Genomic DNA, 19569 nt, shown 5'->3' with positions numbered 1-19569 from the left:
ATAGTTATCTATAATTTGTTTATGTATACGCAGTTATGTTTTTAAAACAGGCTCTATATAAACACCAAATAAATACTTTTTATTAGAGCCAAATGCGTGTAATGCTATATTGCATGCAGTAATAATATACTGAATGCATCTTTTTTTTTTATAATAGTAAATTTAGTATATTATTATTTATTTTAGTAGAAATTATTTATTTTATTTGATAAATTTCTCAAAATTTCAAAAAACGTCGTATATATTTATTATTTGTTTTCATTCATTATATATATATATATGTCTAAATGTGCAATATACATATAAATAGGAATATTGATACGAGAAATATTGTTTTTAAATTATTTTGAGCGATTTTACTTTACAGATTCAGCAAATTCTATTTTGTGTGCTAAAATATTAACAATTTGATATTCAAAATTTTAATTTCAATTTAATTATTCTTTTTATCGCGAAAACTTCAGAAAAAAATGTAAATAAAAACAATAAAAGCAGACCTATATTTTTCTTTCGTAATTAATTAACATTAAGCGTTCGATTATCGATACACGTAAGTATACTAATTACGTACTTCAAAGAAATTGACGATACGTATACGTATACGTAAAATTGTATTTAATTACAAATTTTATTAATTGCAATTATTTTAATATGAAGTTATCATTTTAATTCTGAACATATATAAATATCAAATATAAATATGATTTATATTCACGAAATATAAGTGAGAAAAATATCAAATATTTGTCAAATCATATTTTTTCCAAATTTAAAAATTAAATTTACTTTACTGTCGCATTTATAATTTAAAATACTTTTTTTTTATTTTCATTATCAATTATATGTAGTTCAATGATAAATTTTTGATTGATGAACTATATTACACAAAACTTTTTATTACGTATGTCGTTTAAATAATGTGATTATTTTTTATGTGTACTACTCGAATTATATATGTATATATTCATTTATCAAAACAAAATTTAATACAGTATTACATATCTGAATATTTTTGAAAAAATAAAATATACACAAAAAATCATATCAATTTTGAATTAATCTTCAAAAATATATACTCCGTTTTTCATATACCCGTTAAAATAACGATAATTTTAAACCGATGAGATGAAAAACATAAATGTGATTTCAAAGCGATGTACATCTAAATTGAGATTCTTATGTTAATAAATATATATATATATATGTATTATGTGTGTGTATATATATATATATATATATATATATATATATATATATGCAGAGTGCATTTATTAAAAATCATCAATTAAATAAAACAAGAAACAAAATAATAATAAAGAGATTACGTTGATTTTTATAAAATTTGTAATAATCTTAAAATCAATAAATGAAATTTCATGAGCAAAAAAATTATTACTTTAAAAAAATATAAGAAACATTTAATAAGAAACTCAATTTTTTCGATTTTTTAGATTTTTGTTTACCGTGAATGGCGAAAGAGCGATGGACACAAAGTCATAAAGATGATAATCCTAGGAACAAATTTTATTGATAAAGATAAAAGAGATTTCTTATCAGTTTAATGTCTATGATCAATTAAAAACGTTTATAATGTAGTCCATTACGTGAGAAATAATACTGACGATATTATACATGATTCGTATGTTGCATTATTGTTTTTTTGTTCATTTTCAATTAATTTATAATATATGGAGAAAAATAAATTAATAAAGTTGAAGTACAATATCGCATGTAACACAATGCTGAAAAATTGAATTGTATCAATCGATATTATTCATTCACTAATTATCATATTTAAATTATTATTTATGTAAATATTTTTTTTTCATTCATCAAGTTTATAATAAAAAGGCAACAAGCAAAACACATAAGTATACCATAAATACCCATTAAAATATTACACTATCGCTATTAAATATATTCCATGTACACAAAATATTTTCAAATTAGCATTAATTCTTCGCAGCGACGAAGTCATTATTCTCAAGAATTAAAAATAAAACAAAAAATGAATACACATTCGATACACATGATTCGATGAATTCACTGATTTTTTTTAAAATGAACAAACTCTGGAATATATTTTTGGAAATTTTAGATTGATTAATTTATGAATGATGCGTACCAACGATGTATTCAAAAAAGAAATAGATTTAACAATGATCGATTCAACATAAGTATTTGGACTGATCATGCTCTGATTACTGGTACATGAAGCAAAAAGAATGCAAAGTTGAATACTTTAATCTGGTAACAAAAATTAAAAAGCAATGTGGTAATAATAATAATAATAGTAATAATAGTAATAATATAATAATAATAATAATAATGATGATGATAATAATAATAATAATAATAATAATAGTAATAATAATATTAATATTAATAATAATAATAATAATAATTTTAGTATATACATTGTTCTGAAACATTATTCATAAATGAAAGAAATATATGTGTATATACACACACATATATATATATACATATATATATATATATATATATACACACACATATACATGTACATATATATAGACACATATATATATCATTTTTATATATATATATATATAAAATATATATATATATATATCCAAATTCTTATGTTCAATTAATCGGTATATAATAATCATTACGTACAAGAAGTTTAAAGTTTAAAAAGATTAATTCAATTAAAATTGCTACTAATTGGAAATGAAGAATATGTAAGAAAAATCCATGGATTTGTTTCTAAATCAATGTCTGCTTTCTTCTTTCACCGATCACGAAAAACTGCGATATTGCACTAACTTTCTTTTAGGCGAACTTATGGCATCGTGTCGGTCTAAAGGTTACGCACTAATTAAAAAAAGATTGTATGTCGATGCATAGAACTCTATATAGGAAAGACTACAGGCAGGAAATGAAGGTAAGGTGGCTGTTGGTTCATCGACAGAACAACCAGGGGGCCATCTGTAATAAATTACACCAAGGTATGTTTATTTTTATAATACGATTTAGTCATGTCACTAATTTTTTTTTATGTTACGTTAAAGTGAATTGTGATGTTGGCTGCTGGTTGTTATTGAATAGTTAGAGTAGAATTAAATGGAGCAGCAAATATAGGTACATGGGCAAAAATGGTGTTTGGTTGATTGGTGTGTATAAATATGACTCAGTTTTGCTTTTCATGTTCTATAAATTCATTTGTTTGATTTTTTTTAAATTTTAGAGAGAATTAATTAGTCGCGCTTCATATATTATATTACTGAGTCAGTTTCCTGTTCCTAATGGATATTTTCTTTGTTTCTTTAGGAAAAGTAGATGTATTTCGACTGTTGTGATGAATTATATAATAGTAATAATAATAATTAATAATAGATAATAATTCCTCATAATAAATGTAAAAGCTGGTACACAGAGATAACAAGCGACTCGTTGGTGCCGCGGACAAAAAGACTTACAAAAACGTGACACATGCACAATACTAGACAAAAACTTTGACAACACAAATCACCAGACTAATTTTTTTCTTGTTTCCTTCTGCACCGATGTTCATACAGCGGCGAATGTTGATATATCTGCTGGCCCAATATGATTACAAATCATATCAATATTCAATTATCTAAAACATTCTAAAACTTCTTGCTTAGAAAGTCTGTTGCAAACCACTCGAGCGGTTGCAAATTTTCCATATTTCCATTTTTTTTTCTTTCTTTCTTTTTTTTATTTGGACATTATTATAAAGTCCTTTTCTTCTTTGTCTTCATCTTCTTCTTTGAACGAGGGCTTGACACAGACTAACAAGATGTTTGTGGCAATGGATGGAGACAACTCAATTAGTAAACTGAAACCGCTTGGTCCAGTAATATAGATAGCAAAACCCTATTCCAAATTATAGGTAGCCGGAAGAACATATTCTTCTCACAGTTTTTGCATTCTGTAGTTTTTATTGTTGTCATCATCATCATTATGGTCATCACTTTCTTCTTCTGTGGATGCATTATCTAGCCATGTTAACCAACTATTTACCTATACCATTTAATTATCATTAATTAATATATTATTTTTATTTAGTTATTATAATTTATTAATTATTATTATAATTGATTAGTAAATTATAAGACTTTTATATAATATAATAGAGATATATAATATAATAGAGAGATAGATATGTTTAGAAAGATATGTTTTAAAGAGATAGAGTTTTTACATAAATATATTTATATTTATGATAAAATAATAAAGTCGTTATCATTAAAAAATATTTATCAAAAAGTTAAATTTTAGTATATTTTTAATTTATAAACATATTATTAACTCAGAATTACATGAAATTTTAATATATAATATTATAAAATAAAATAAAATTCTATTTACCTCAAATAATGCTTTACCCTTGCCTGGATAAGCATCAGTAACACATTCCTTCCATTTGAAATAAGCGTCTTCTTCAATCACTTCTAATCGGTAAAGCCCATCAAACCATCGCAATAGCATTCCTTTTGGAAAATTGTGCGAAAACCAAAATGCTTGAAGTGCATGGAGAGCTGTCACTTGAGACTCTATATCGACGAAGAGTAAGCGCATCAAACGAGCATATTTTTCCAATAATGCCTTTTCTTTATCTATTACTGATTTGCCTACACTAGAAGGATCAACACCAGGTGCCAGTATTGTTTCCTAGTAAAAATATAAAATATATTCAAATATTTCAAAAATTTAATTAACAATGAAAAAATAATATTATGAAGACTTAAAAAATAAAACATTTAAAAAAGCACTATTTCATTAATATTTTCCATGATTAATTTTATAAAAAAAATTTATAAGTTGAATTTAATATTTTAATAGTAATTAATGTTTACAATGCTCTTATAAACAAAATATTAAAACAAATTATTAATAGTTTGTATATAATAACGATTTTAATATTTTTATACTAACCTGTGTAATGTATTTTAGAAGAACGTTCATCAAAGCGTTAATAAATTCTGAATCAGAATGATGCGAAGGTTCTAGCTTTTCTTTGATCCATTTGTAAAGAGTATTAGGATTTGGGTCATATTCTAATTGACGCCATATATCTCCTTGGATCTTAAGAAGTGGATAAAGGAAAGTCAATTCTCTGTCCTCTAAAATCTCAGCTAGTCTTTCTTTCGTCTTGTCTGCTTCGGGTAGCTGACTGATAAGATTCACCTTGCTGTCATTAAAGATTTGTGTTAATCTTGCTTTGCCTTGGCTTTTATGTAATTGCTGAAGTGTAAGTAAAAATAATGGATGATGTTGGCCATTTTCTGTCACAGCGACAAGATCGGTTAATTGAATTAAATTATCCACAATAGCCTTGGCTGTTAAAAAGGCAACATGAGAAGCTACACAAGGCACAGTACTCTCTTTTTCTGGTATATTGGATACTAGTTCTTTCCATCCTTCATGTATCTGCTGTACAGTAATCACGTCTGCTTTCTCCAATTCAACTATAAGTTTAGCTGCAAGTTCACGGTCAGAATCTCCACGGTCTAACGTGTTAGAATATAATGTATAAACTGCATGTCGTAAAAATCGTTCAGGTATTTTAAGATCTTGAAAAGCTGTTATTGCATCTTGTATGTTCGTATGCGAAACAAGATCATCCATTAAAGAATTCACCTTCTTCAGTATCTCTTCCCTAGAAGTTCCTTTATCCTTTCTATCGCGAGCTTTTTCTCTTTTATCTACAGGACCTTGTTTTATTACAATTGCTGGTGACAATTCCTTGTGCAGTAATGGCGAGCTAGGTTTTAATGTGCTTGTACGTAAAAGAGGTATTTCTGATGCTCGTCCTGGGAACAGATCTATTAATATAAATAATAATTAAAAATTGTTTTATTAATACTATTTTACATAAATATTTGTACTAATCATAAGAATTCAAATTATTTTATTTATATATTTATTTACATAATTAAAAAAATATAAATGAATGATATATTATTGTTATATTTTTTTAACCAAATATTATAAACAAATTTCTAAAAAATTAAATAATATTTCATATTGATTGAAATACATACCACTGTTGAGAGGTAGATTGGGATTAATATTCGTTTGTTTAAACATCATAGAATTAGCTGATGGTCTTAGCGATACTTCTTCTGGATGTCCGATCAACATCTTATTTTTATTGAAGCGTAATTGTTCTTTATTGCTATCTATAATTCAATTAAATATATTAATAATATTTTAACAATAAACTATCATTTAATCAAATAATACATACTGTTATTAAAGTTTTGTGGTGAATTATGTTGTTGTTGATTGTGTTTCCCTTGATAATTATTTTGGTGACGATTCTGGTTTTGATAGTAACCAGGTTGATTACGTTGACTATGACGGCCATAAGTAACCCCTGAAGTTCCTGAGAATCCATTGGGGCTGAATGGAGATGGCATGCCAAACGATGGAGAAGTTAATGGTATACCTCCCATCATATCCATATCTAATCCGCCACGGCCCATTTTTCTTAAAAATTCAGCTCCAAGACGATCCTCACGTCTATGGAAGCCATTTCCTCTTGAAGACTCTTCATTATCACTGCGGATTTGATTGATGGGCATTGGACCTTCAGTACTGGTAGCCTTACGTGGTACCCAGCCATCACGGCGTAACTCAATAACATCACGTAGCATAAACTTGATGCGTAGAGGAAGATCTCTGCTTTCTGCCAAAGAGTTCATACGTTTGAAATATTGATCCATGAGTCCGCGGCCTTTATCCGAGTCAAGGATGCGGCCACAGGTACGCATGATTTGGCAAAGACATTCAATATCCTCAGCAGTGTCCCCCCTGGATCTCCTTCGCCTTTTCTTTTCCAATAATTGCAGGATGCAACGATGTAAGATCGTTTCCGATACGATTCCCAATTTTCCCAATTCTCCGATGAATTTAATGTTACCAAGCATTTTGCGCTTAGCCACCTGTCGGCGTTCCTCTTCCTCTGGACCAAGTTCATCCTGATTTTCGAATGCCTCACTTGCTTTTGAACGATTTTCAAATTCGTCTCTGCACTTATTAAGAAGAAGAACTGTGAATGTGCTTTGGCCTTTTTGACTTTCAATGAGTGCTTTTTTTGGTTCAAAGTTTGCAGCTTCGTCAGACAGCCGTTTGCACAGCTGTGCGTACATAGAACTGTACTTGGGTTCATCAAGTGCTTTTTCAAAGATCTAAAAGAACAGTAATTCAATATAATATTAATATAATAAAGATTAATAATGAAGTATTTATATTCCTGTTTAAATGAGACTTACATTAAAATTATTTAATATTAATTATTTAAATATTTTATTACTTATATATAAAAATATGAATTAGAATCCATAAATATGTAAAAAATATTTATCATAACAAAATATGTTAAAACATAATAAACTTATACTTTTTAAAAATATTTTTTGTTTGAATTATCAATATATTTTATTATTAGTAGTTGAATATATTGAAAATTTTATTTATTTAAAAATATATATTTATATATATTTATTTTATTAATTATTTATTAATATATATTAAATATATATTTTATAAATATATAATAAGATAAATCACTTATATTTTTATAAGTAGTAAATAGTAACATAATAAAATTTAATTCAAACAAAAAATATTTTTAAAAAGTATAAGTTTATTATGTTTTAACATATTTTGTTATGATAAATAATTTTGTTGTAAAATAAAATAATAAAGATTAAAAGACAATAGATTAAAATATAGTATGATGTTCAAATATTATAACCATGAAATACCATAAATAAATGTCAAAGAAAAAATATAAAATCTTTTTCGTCTGATACTTTTGGATGTTATTATAGATCTTACTGCTAGATTTACATAGTATATATATTATACATAGATTTTATATATTTCGTTATAATATTATCTAAAGAAATTAAAAGAAAAACATATAATAAATGAATTATAATAAATGTATTCTTTATTATTGTAAATATATTTATAAAATTATTGAATTGATTTGTTCAAAAATTTATTCGATTAAACAATTTTGAATATTATTTCTTATATTTCTTTAAAAAACAATATAAATTTATTTTTACTTATATTATACATGTTGCTAAATACTTACCAAAAAAATGACACCTTTGAGAATCACATCAGAATTAAGCTCAACGTTGAGCAGGTCGTTGCTCAGCTTTGCGAACTTTTCCGGCGTAAGCTTATTAAGAATACCCCGCACCTTTCTAAAGATGAAATTATTTCTGCTTTCTGGGGTGAGTGCATCGCGTCTAAGAGTTGAAGGAGGGATCCAGCGTTGCTCAGTGGATAGGGAGCGAATATCGTCCCTGGAAGGCATCGAATTTTTTTAATTTGTGTATTATAAATAAAAATGAGCACAGAAGATTGATTGGGTGTAAAAAGAAGCAGCTCGTGTATGATTGTTACAGTCAAGGTAACTTTGTAAACCCTGACCTTCCTCCCGAGACACGAGAAGCACCCCCCGATCCTGTGGGGTTGTCCGTTGTTGCGCGTGTTTTGGCCTCCTAAGTGATAAATCACAGCACACAGATCTTCCTTTAGGAAGCTGAAACAAAAAAAGATTACAATAAGAATATCAGTCATATTAATAATAATTTATTGCTTACACGCATGCTACTCCATCCATGTTTGACTATTAATATGCAGCCTTTTGTACCTAATGATACAAAAATATGATGTATTAACACACATGCAATTAGAATGCTTAGAATACAAGTTATTGTGCAGCCCAAAAAAAAAAATATTAGATTTTACTTCTTTTACAACATTAATATATCAGTTATTTTTCAATTTATTAAACTTAATTTATATTTATTGAAATATTTAAGTTACATATAAGAGATACATAGAGAATTTTATAGTACTATTATTAAAATCATTTTAAATTGTTTATATTAATATTTCATAAACTAAATTTTTTTTATAAAAATTTGTCAAGAAAAAGATTAAATCATGGAAATAAAATAAATAAAGCAAATTTTAAATAAAGATTTTCTTAATTTGCAAATATTAATAACATATATATTCATGAAATATAAATTTTGATCATGTTTTAATATCATAATGTTGTAATCCTTCATAGTTACATATTTCCAAATTGAATCATGTAAAATAGATGGAAAAAATTTTAATATAACCAACAAATATAACCAACAAATTAATAATTATAAGAACATCAAAAGCATGTTTAGTGTCATATGTATTGAATTGTTTCATTTTTAATAATAAATATTATAGAACAGATATTTAGAACCACTTATATGACATTAAAAAATAGAATAACAAAAAAAAAGAATAAAATAAATTTGCTTTTCTTCTATATGTTGCATATAATAATTAAAAAAGAATCAATTTGCTTATTAATCTTATAATAATCGGATTTTTAACAATAGGAGGCACAGATTAACGTGTGCAGCCTTATTGCGCTCACAAGTAAAGGTCTTCAACGGACAGGACGAGGACCTTCTCCAGGGAAACGGCTTTGATCTTGAGGTATCGGTTACGAACAAAACAACCAAAAGCCGTGGACGATGAACGTGGAGAGGATTGTATGTGGGGCGCGGCTCATGGTCAGACGGTCAATGAACCTTTCCTCGCCTCACCTCGACCGATCTCGGCTTCTGTCGTCAGCTTGATCGGGCGAGGTCGGACAACTTCGTCCTAACTTCGACTAAGGTCGTCTTTGACCGTCTCCACTGAGCAATCCATGTATTTAGGGTGCGTGGCTGAAAAACCTTCATTGTTTTCAATTACATGGTAATGGATTGAGAAAAAGAATGATTTTATCTCGAAAACAAAAAAATTCCAATATCAATTTTATACATAACTCTTCATGCTATTATTTTTCTGCGAAACAGCATCTAAGCAAGTACTTTTCTTCAGCACGAGAATACTTATCATATTTATATATTACATATTCGCTATAATAAAAATTTATATAAATAGAAATTTTAACGAATATAAAATGCAAATTTAGATTTGCAAATATTTAATTAATATATATATAATTTAATAATAATTTATCACGATAATATCATAATTATAATTTATTTATAATAATTTATACAATAAATGAAATTCAAATATTGTGTTCAATGTTATGTTCAATATTATATTTTTATTAGTAATATTATTAATAATATTATATAATGTAATATTTTTTAATAGAGAATAAATACACAAATTTTTTTTTATTAAAATAATTCTAAGAGTAATTTCGATATTCTCAATCATAGTAACATATTATAAAAGAAATAAGTATATAGTACTTATTTTTTATGTTATTTTGAATAATTTTTATAAACATTAAGAAAGTTTAGTTTAATAATATAACTCACGAATCTCAGAAAACACAAATATAAAGTTTCTCACTTGATAAAAGCGAAAATTAAATATAGTCAAATACGTACATACATACATTATAACTTAAGAAGAATTGCTTTAAAGTTGCACGACGAAGGTCGTCGTCTGAAACATGTTTCGCATTGAAAATTTCTTTAGTGCATTAAACCGGTATCCAATCTCGTTTTCTTTTAAACTTATATTACCTTTGTTGTCAGACAAGTAGTTTTATGAAGGTAACTACTAGTTCAATTACCAAAATAACGATTGAAATTTCTTCGCAGCTCTAAATTTATCTGTTTAAATTTAAATTTAAATATATATATTTAAAGATCTATCGCACGAATATTTTTTAATTATATGTAATAAATGAAATATTTATATTCGAAAAAGTTTTTGTAAAAATATGAAATTTTGATTAATTACCGATAATAATATTTCATTTTTATAATTTAATTTTTTCTTTTTAAACAATTTTTAAATAATTAAATAATTTTGTAAATATAAATGATTTTATTATAAGTTATGAATTTACATAAAACATGCACACATTATGAAGATAATGCATTCCAATATCCATGGAATTCTGAGATCATGACACCGGAAGTTCAAGATTCCAAGAGAAACAGTTATAGCAATATTATTTTGTTTGAAACAAAGTTATAGCTTATATCGAATTAAATGCGTTGAAATTTATATTTACATATATTTATATTATTGTGCTAAAACAAAAATTCTAAATTTGTTTAATATTTTTACAATTTCGTTCTTTCGAAATTAATTCTCAATTTCAAACAAATTTATATTTTTTAATTTAATAAACTTTTAAGAATCTTTGAATATCTTTAAAAATGATTATATAATAATTTTATATGAATAAAATTAAAATATATTAAAATTGATAAAATAATGATTAAATGAAACAAGAATAGAAATGATATATTTTTAACATGCATCATCTGAACGATATTAAACAAGACCTTAAAAAATAATTATGCACAAAGAGAGACACGTGTCGTCAGTAAACGAAGAGATAACAAGGAAATGTATAATGAACAGTTGCTATCTTTCTTTGAATACTTTGAACACTCCAATACTCTGTTTCCTCATGACACGTCACTGATGCGCCGTGACGGTTGCTTTCCACAAGTTAGAACAAGGGTGCCAACTTTTGAAGGCCGACAATGCATAAGATCAGCAGAAATTGTAGAAAAAAGAAAATGAAATGCTTTAAATTCGAATAAATGTTTTCATCTCATATTTAAAACAATCTACAGAAAATACTTTCATCAATAAAATTCCAAAACATATCTTTAAAAAAAAAGATAACAAATATATTCATTATAATACTGCCAACATTATAGATTATAATTATAAAAGGAACAGCATTACAAAGGAAATCCAAATTCTTTGTCTCAAAAATTTTTGTACATATATATAATATATTCATATTTTTTAATTTTATATAATTTATTTCATCGTTTAATAAATTTCATATTCAATTTCAATTTTTCAAATTCAATTAAAATCTTATTGTTATATATAATTGCAATTTTTTGGAAAATAAACATAATTACTTTTATTCGTTTATATCTACATAATAAAACATGCATATTTATAAAAATTAAAAAATTTCTAGTAGATGACACAATTACGTATCAAAGTGCAAATTAGTCGTACAAAGTGGACAGCTGAAAGAAAATCAGTACGTCTATTCATAGTACGATAAACGTTTAAGTCTGCTATAACAAAGAGGCCACATACGGTCGTCACACGTCCGACGTAGAAACAGTCATATGGGCGAGCATTTAAAGGCACACAGTAAATGCGTTCGCTATGAGTGCACGTACCATAATACATTGCAAGTATTAAATGTTGCAATCGTTAAAATTCAGTTCATTAGTATATCATTATAAAAATTAAGGTAAAGTTTTTCAGATTGAAATGAATATTCCCATTTAAAAATTAATTTAATATAAATTATACTTCACAATATAAAATCCTTTATTCATTAATCATTATAAGATCATAACTTTTTCTTTTAAGTTTTTTAAAAAATATAATAGTTTCAATTTTTATTAAAATTAATTTTTTTCAACATTGTAATAAAAGAAAATAAGTAAAGAATAATTGTCAAAAGAGTTAATTTGCCAATAGTGCAAAAACTAAATATTAATATTTTAAATTTTTTAATTTAATTTTATTAGACAATAATGATTTAAAAAAATAGATAAAATAAACTACTAAAAAAAATCAGATTTAATGTCAAGTACATAAAATAGATCTAATATATATTTAAAATTTACTATTCTATGTTTTTCTTACTATTCTATGTTTTAACTGAATATTCAAAATTTAAACTGAATATTTGCACAAAAATTCCAACAAAACGTCAGAAACATGACAGTATACGCCTGCTTAGTTTCGTGCATGCTTATGCGTGTGCGTGCACATTGATCGATGATACATATGCATGTTCGTATATATGTATGTTTATAAGAGTCTACCGAGCATCCATTGCAAAATGAATGTTTTAAATAGTGGAAAATTTATTGAATCGAATAAAACATATCGTTAGAAAAATAATTAGTAAAATTCAAAAATAAAATAAGATACAGATAATTTCTTGAAAAAGAAATGTTTGACGTAAGCAATATATATAGCAATTTCTAAAATAACGATTCAATTTGATCAACTGAATGAAAAGCAACCAACAATCGATACTGAGAAAACGTACTAATTTCAAAATTTATCCAAAAGGAAGCCAGACAACATTATATAAAGAAAATTACTATAAACATCGAAAATTATGTTCATGCATGTCGGAAACATTAGAAAAAAATATGTGTTTTGAATTAAAATATAAAGTGCTTAAAATATAAAATAAACATGCAAAAGAACAACCTACACTAAAAGTCACACCGATTAAAATGTCAAAAGTAGAAGTTGCGTAGGTGCTCGAAAACAACACTTGATTACCACTCATGAATTACAATCTTTTTTTTTAATACTAAAACAAGAATAAATTAATTAAGTGAAAAGATTGCAGTTATACTAGAAAGAAATTAATAAAATATGATAAAAAATCGACAAATGGAAGATGCGTTCAGGACCGACATGACGCACGACCTATGTACGAGCTATATTGACTCCAAAGCAACCCTCGAGAAAATTCTATTAAATTTTAAGATTTTTAGCAAGATCTTTTGTAAAGAAAATATATACGGCGTGGTAATCTAGCGTTAAATTCGTTATCGCGGCAACCATACAACCAAAAATGCATAATTTTAGGAATTAAAATGATGAGAAATCACAATAGCGTTTACTTACGGCCGACGGTTGTTTCTGAAGGCTTTCGCAATCTGTCGGTCGTACTCGGGAACTTCCGTACCGTATGTCTTGTCAAGCCAGTGTCCGCCATGCGACTAACCTCTGGTTCCACAGGAAGATAGCTTTTTCATGATTTCAACTGCTCAATAGAAAAATTTATTATTTTTTTTTTTTACTTTTATCGTTTTAAATATGTAAAAAAATATTAAAATAAATTTATTATTAGTTTTGTTTTTGATTCTAGCGGTAGTAATATATAAGACGGCATTTCAGACACATTTCTATAAGTTGTTAAAAAATAATTTTATATTATTAGTTAATTTTCTTATTAAATTAGTTTAATGATAAATTTTTATAAAAAATTGATTTAAAAATTTAAAGATTTATAATTCGTTTTTTTATGTTGCAATAAGATATAATAATGTTTATGAGATATTATTTTGAATCTAGTAGTATCGACGGTGTTATAGACATACTAAACTATAGTTATTTGCTTTAATATTACAAGCAAATTTAAAATGCGATAAATAAATATTGTATTATTAATAATTTATTATCAAAGAATAAATAATAGTTTTATTATACATTAATTAAAATGTTTGTTTCCAATTATCACATTAGAATTTAAAAATGTGAAATATCGATAATATAGGAATTTATTAAATTCGCGGCTGCAAATACAAAGAGACTATTGTCACATGGACGGTGGATTAGATCATTTAAGCAACTGTCAGTTTCTAAGATTCGATACATAAAAATAGTTCTTCTGATTTTTAAATGTGAATTAATAAAGCAATTTATATTTAGGTATTAAGAATATTTGTGATAAAATAATTCAGGTTTGTTGCATAGTTTGTGATGTTTATTTTCATTCATATTTTATATTTTTATTTTACATTAATTTAATTCTCCGTATATTCGTCATATACTATTAGATGATATTCTGTTCTATGCAATCACGCAGAATGGTTTTAATACATCGATTAAAATTTGATTTATTATAACATTCGTATAACATAAAATTGAATAATATTATCTTGAGTTAATATATCATTTTTAGTTTTAAAAATTTTCATTTAATATTTCCATTATATTATTTCATGCAGTTTAATAAATTTTGCACTTATTAACGGTATTATCATCGACAAAAAATAAAGTCATAATTTATTATATAAAATTTTATTAAAATTATAATACATAATTTGAATGCACGAAATGTATATTTATTTAATAATATAATAAAAATTTTATAAATAAAAGATTACATTAATTTCATGTTAATTTAAATAAATTACAATATATAAAGGTATTATTGAACATATATACATGTCATTAAAATTTTAATAATGATTCATATATATGATAGCATATCAATATTCTTCATAGATTTGTCATAAAAGTTTTATGATTTTATTACATATTTATACATGAAAACATTTAGTTACATGTACAAAGATTTAGATAAAAATGTTTTTATTAATATTTATAATTTACAAATATTTTAATTTTTTTTTTAGAAAGAAATTATAATATAATTTATTTTTATTTTTAGAATGGCTTACAGTTCTCAAACATATGGGTCCACAGATCAACGGACAGATGTACCTGATGTAGGATTTAGTCCTACTGAACTTTATAGTCTCAGTGAAAATATTACAACTAATATATATACAATTAATACAAGTTGGAGAACACTTGAACGAGCATATAAAAATGTTGGAACCAATAAAGATAATCAGGGTCTAAGAGATAAGGTGTAAGTAATTTTTATGTTACATTATAATATGAAACATTATCTAATAAAAGATCATATAACTTAAAAATATATAATATTCATTAAAATGAAAAAAATTATATTTTATTAATATAAACATAATAAAAATAAATATTAATGGCTCATTACATAATATATATATTCCTTCATTTTATATTGAATTTTTACTCATATTTACTTTCTTTTTATTTATTTTTTATAAGGCATGTCACACAATTAAGCACAAATCAGGTAGTAACACAAACAAGCAAAGATATTGCAAGACTGACAGTGTTAATGAGGCGAGGTGATAAACAACAGAAGTTGCAAATTGAAAAACTCACTACTGATTTCAAGGATGCTTTGCAAAGATATTCAGATATGCAAAAGGTAAGTAATATTTTATTATTATGTATTTTGTAATTTTATTGAAATATAAGTTTATTATTATGAAATTTATAGTCAATTGTGGAAAAAATGAAGAGGCATATTTTGCTTACAACTAGTATAGAAAATCCTATGAATTCAGAAGAAGAGGAACAACAACGTTTACTTCAAGCTCAGGAGGATGAACACAGAGTGACACAAAGGTTTGAATGTAAACTATATATTAATTTATAAATAAATATATAACTATATTTGCACATATAAATAGTGAAAAAAGCTTGACTATTTCTCACAGTCTGCACACAATGGGTTCAGAGATGGCTAACATTATTAATCTTATTAAAGATTCAAAATTCAAATAGGCTTTTTTCATGATTTTTTATAAGATGAGCATATTTTGTGGATTTTATAATATGAATATTGAAGTAGCTTGAATGTAAAAATTTCACTGAAAAGATTAAATAATTGCAACATTATTAATATAGAGAAGTTATAAAATACACTTGAGTGTGTGGTAAGTTTGTTTTAATGTATATTAATACAAACTCTGAAATAACATTATTCATTATATCAAAAAATAATAAAAAAGTAATCTACAAGTAATTTCACTTTTCTGATATGCGTAGGAATCTTGAATTTCAACAAGGATTACTGTTAGAAAGAGAAGATAGAATAAAACGGATTGAAGGAGATATTTTGGATGTGAATCAAATAATGCGTGAATTGGCAGCATTGGTATATCAGCAAGGAGATACAATCAGTAAGTGATTCTGGCTTATTCCATGTAAATATTTAATTTTTGTAAATTTTCTTATAATTCTTTTTTATTATAGATACAATAGATAATCATATAGAAAATGTACATGGGAATGTTGAACTAGGAGCACAAGAGTTAATCAAGGCAAGTAATTACCAAAGTAAATATCGACGAAAAGTTTTTGTCCTATTGTTACTCGCAATCATAGTCGTTATTATATTAATTATTGTTCTAGTCACTAAATTAAGTTAGCGCTCCTAATTATCCTAGATATTGCGAGCGAATGGAAAGGGTTGTCTCAATCTATTTTACTGATTGTAGAATTAATATTATGAAAAAATATAAATTGCCAATTTATGTATCAGACATGCAATATGGGGAGAGGATAGACTTATTTTATATTCATTTGTAAATTGATTAATTCAAAATAATTATTTTTGTTTATTTTTGAACTTGTAAACATATATTGTTTTCATTGCATATTTGTTTCTTATTTTCATTTTAAATTTAATAATTTAATTTAATTCAATTAAAATTTAATAATTTAGATTAAAATTACATGTACAAAGGTATTAAATATCTGCATTATTCTTTATAATATTTGTAATAGAAACAAATCTTTATTTTTGTTACATGAAAAAATTAATACAATATTGATTATTATAAAGAAATAATTTTGTTGTACCTGTAAACTATTATTTAGCAAATCTTCGATAAATCATTTTAATTGTATTATACATTACTTTCACAATAAATTGTACAGCATTACAAATGCAACAAGTGTTTAAGTAAAATGTTAATGTTATATTATAATTTCAAATTTTATGGTAACATATATTGTTTAAAAATTTAAATTAAAATTATATATTCTACTAATTAATTACAACAATTTGATCCTTACCATTGAATAATTATTTATTTATTAAATAATTTTTTAAATAAAATTATTATTTATTTATCTTGAAAATTAAAAAATAGTTTCAATATTTCATGACATCAATGTTAAAAAATTATAAATAAATACATAAAGTAATTATAAGACGTGAATTTGTCTTAGAAATATATGAAATAAATGATGTGGCACTAAAATGATCAATATTTAAAAAATTAGTATAGACAATATATTGTAAACAAATTTTTTGTTTGCATTTTCTTAACTATGCATTACAAATAAGTGCTACTTTATAATATGTTTTTACTTAAAATGTAATTTTCTATTGCATATACTTTGTTACTCATAAATGTTACCTATAGCTCTTGCTCAATTTTTATTAATCAATAGAGTATAATGAAAAGTGATAAGTAAAAATTATATTTTACAAAATAACAAAAAATTTGTTTTATTATTATATTATATATAAATAAAATAAAAAAATGCTATGTTAATTTATTATAAAAATAATATCATATATTAATATTAATATTATATTAATATTATATTATAATTAAAATATTAATATTAATATTATACGAATTAATATAATTATATTTTTTTTTACTTTAATTTGGAAATATAAATTCTTAAAGTGAAAATTAAATTATAATCATATCAATTACTTATTGCTTTTCATTTTTTTACATATGTTCAAAGTTATGTATAAATTAATATATATTTGTATATGTGTATACAACTTCTTTTACAGATTAGTCACTTCAATAGAAAATATGTGATATTAACGAAAAAATAATGATTTATGTTTTTTATATATTTGATTTTTTACTTTTTATGTATATGAATACAGGTACTAAGAGAAAATATTAAAAATATGCATTGTATTACAAGATCTTTATCATAATACATAGAGGACAGTTACTTCTAACTTTTCCAAAATTATTTTCAAGTTCACATTTTCAAAAAAAATATATTATTATTATAGTTTTTATTAACTATGTTTATAATAATTTATTGAAACAAAAACTTCTATAAACATATAAGGAATGACAAAAACATCACATTTTAATTTAAGTATAATTAAATTGTATAAATTGTGAATATATGATTTTTTATAATCATTCTTAGTAGAATTATGATATTGTTTATTATTCATTATGTGTATCTTTGGTAAAAGCATGGAACATTAATAATAAAAAAAGAATAAATAATACAATTAATTATCATAAGATTGAGACAACCATTTTCTTTAATGTTTTTTTGTGAATCGATTTGACTCTTATATAATTATTAGGCATTCCAAAATCTAAAAATCCAGTGTGATTATATTATTATTAAGGTTATAACTTGAATATTGTATATATATATAACTAACCACTGACATTCAAAATAAATTGCATTATATATGATACTAATATTGTTATATTGTTAACGTATATACACATGACAATTGTTTTGTAGAATAATGAATTCTATCATGCTTTATTGTATTAAAAAATTAAATTACATTTCGCTCTTTTGTTTTTTCTTTTAAAATGTATCATGTTGTTTATAATATTTTACTTAAAAATTTCAATCTTCATTTATTTGAATGTAGAAACAACAGAATATGAAAAGAAAGATATATATTAATAAAAGATTTTAAAAATCATTGAATGATATAATTTTGTATTAATTTTTTTGTTTCAAGTTTTTTTTTTATTGTAAATACTGTTATGATAAGGATCATCAAGTTTAATAATTATATATAAATAAAAATATGATAAAAAAATATAAACAATTTTATTAAGCTTTGAAAACAATCATTGTTTAATATTTTCATTATCACAATATTTATAATTTATTATAATTGAGATGTACAAATTATATGATATTATGAATACATAGGATAGTACTTTAATATTTTTTACTACATTTTTCTGTGTTCATGCATTTAAACTAAACTTGTAGCTTATTTTATATACATAATATATATAATAAATATATATATATATATAAAATAAATAAATATATATATATATTTATTACATATATTAATAGTTTAACGTTATTATAAACTTATTCTATAACATATACTATATATACTATATTCTA

At 24.3% G+C, this 19569-nt stretch overlaps 2 protein-coding genes across 14 annotated transcripts; one reads left to right on the top strand and one right to left on the bottom strand.

Annotated features, from left to right (window-relative positions):
• Positions 1-3684: 3684 nt before the first annotated feature.
• LOC107993598 (eukaryotic translation initiation factor 4 gamma 2) lies at positions 3685-13839 on the bottom strand. Of its 13 annotated transcripts, none has more exons than XM_062076411.1 (10): positions 11337-11555; positions 10563-10652; positions 8622-10482; positions 8449-8560; positions 8105-8321; positions 6245-7187; positions 6039-6176; positions 4930-5819; positions 4363-4665; positions 3685-4014 (listed from the first exon to the last, which is right to left on the bottom strand). In XM_062076411.1, the coding sequence occupies exons 6-10, from the start codon at positions 7146-7148 to the stop codon at positions 3907-3909; spliced, it is 2343 nt and encodes a 780-aa protein (XP_061932395.1). In that variant the 5' UTR covers positions 7149-7187; positions 8105-8321; positions 8449-8560; positions 8622-10482; positions 10563-10652; positions 11337-11555; the 3' UTR covers positions 3685-3906. The 13 variants fall into 13 exon arrangements, with proteins under 13 accessions (XP_061932395.1, XP_061932391.1, XP_061932393.1 ...); XM_062076407.1 differs by having other exon boundaries at positions 8105-8560; positions 8622-8671; positions 9446-10482; XM_062076409.1 differs by having other exon boundaries at positions 8105-8560; positions 10433-10482.
• Positions 13840-14364: 525 nt separating this feature from the next.
• LOC107994096 (syntaxin-12) lies at positions 14365-19135 on the top strand. The gene is made up of 6 exons (XM_017050858.3): positions 14365-14525; positions 15239-15442; positions 15664-15829; positions 15902-16029; positions 16453-16586; positions 16660-19135. The coding sequence occupies exons 2-6, from the start codon at positions 15240-15242 to the stop codon at positions 16833-16835; spliced, it is 807 nt and encodes a 268-aa protein (XP_016906347.1). The 5' UTR covers positions 14365-14525; position 15239; the 3' UTR covers positions 16836-19135.
• Positions 19136-19569: the final 434 nt, after the last annotated feature.

The sequence above is a fragment of the Apis cerana genome, linkage group LG6, assembly GCF_029169275.1.
Source record: "Apis cerana isolate GH-2021 linkage group LG6, AcerK_1.0, whole genome shotgun sequence".
Lineage (NCBI taxonomy): Eukaryota > Metazoa > Arthropoda > Insecta > Hymenoptera > Apidae > Apis > Apis cerana.
This window is presented reverse-complemented; position numbering and strand designations above follow the sequence as displayed.

Excerpts from the sequence above, each read along its gene's own strand:
- LOC107993598 (XM_062076402.1), bottom strand. The coding sequence starts at position 8,332 with ATGCCTTCCAGGGACGATATTCGCTCCCTATCCACTGAGCAACGCTGG. Across the intron at positions 4,666-4,929 it reads TTCTAAAATACATTACACAG|GAAACAATACTGGCACCTGG; the intron begins GTTAGTATAAAA and ends TATTTTTACTAG. Across the intron at positions 4,015-4,362 it reads AGGGTAAAGCATTATTTGAG|GTAAATAGTTGGTTAACATG; the intron begins GTAAATAGAATT and ends TAAATGGTATAG.
- LOC107994096 (XM_017050858.3), top strand. The coding sequence starts at position 15,240 with ATGGCTTACAGTTCTCAAACATATGGGTCCACAGATCAACGGACAGAT. Across the intron at positions 15,443-15,663 it reads CAGGGTCTAAGAGATAAGGT|GCATGTCACACAATTAAGCA; the intron begins GTAAGTAATTTT and ends ATTTTTTATAAG. Across the intron at positions 16,030-16,452 it reads GAACACAGAGTGACACAAAG|GAATCTTGAATTTCAACAAG; the intron begins GTTTGAATGTAA and ends TGATATGCGTAG.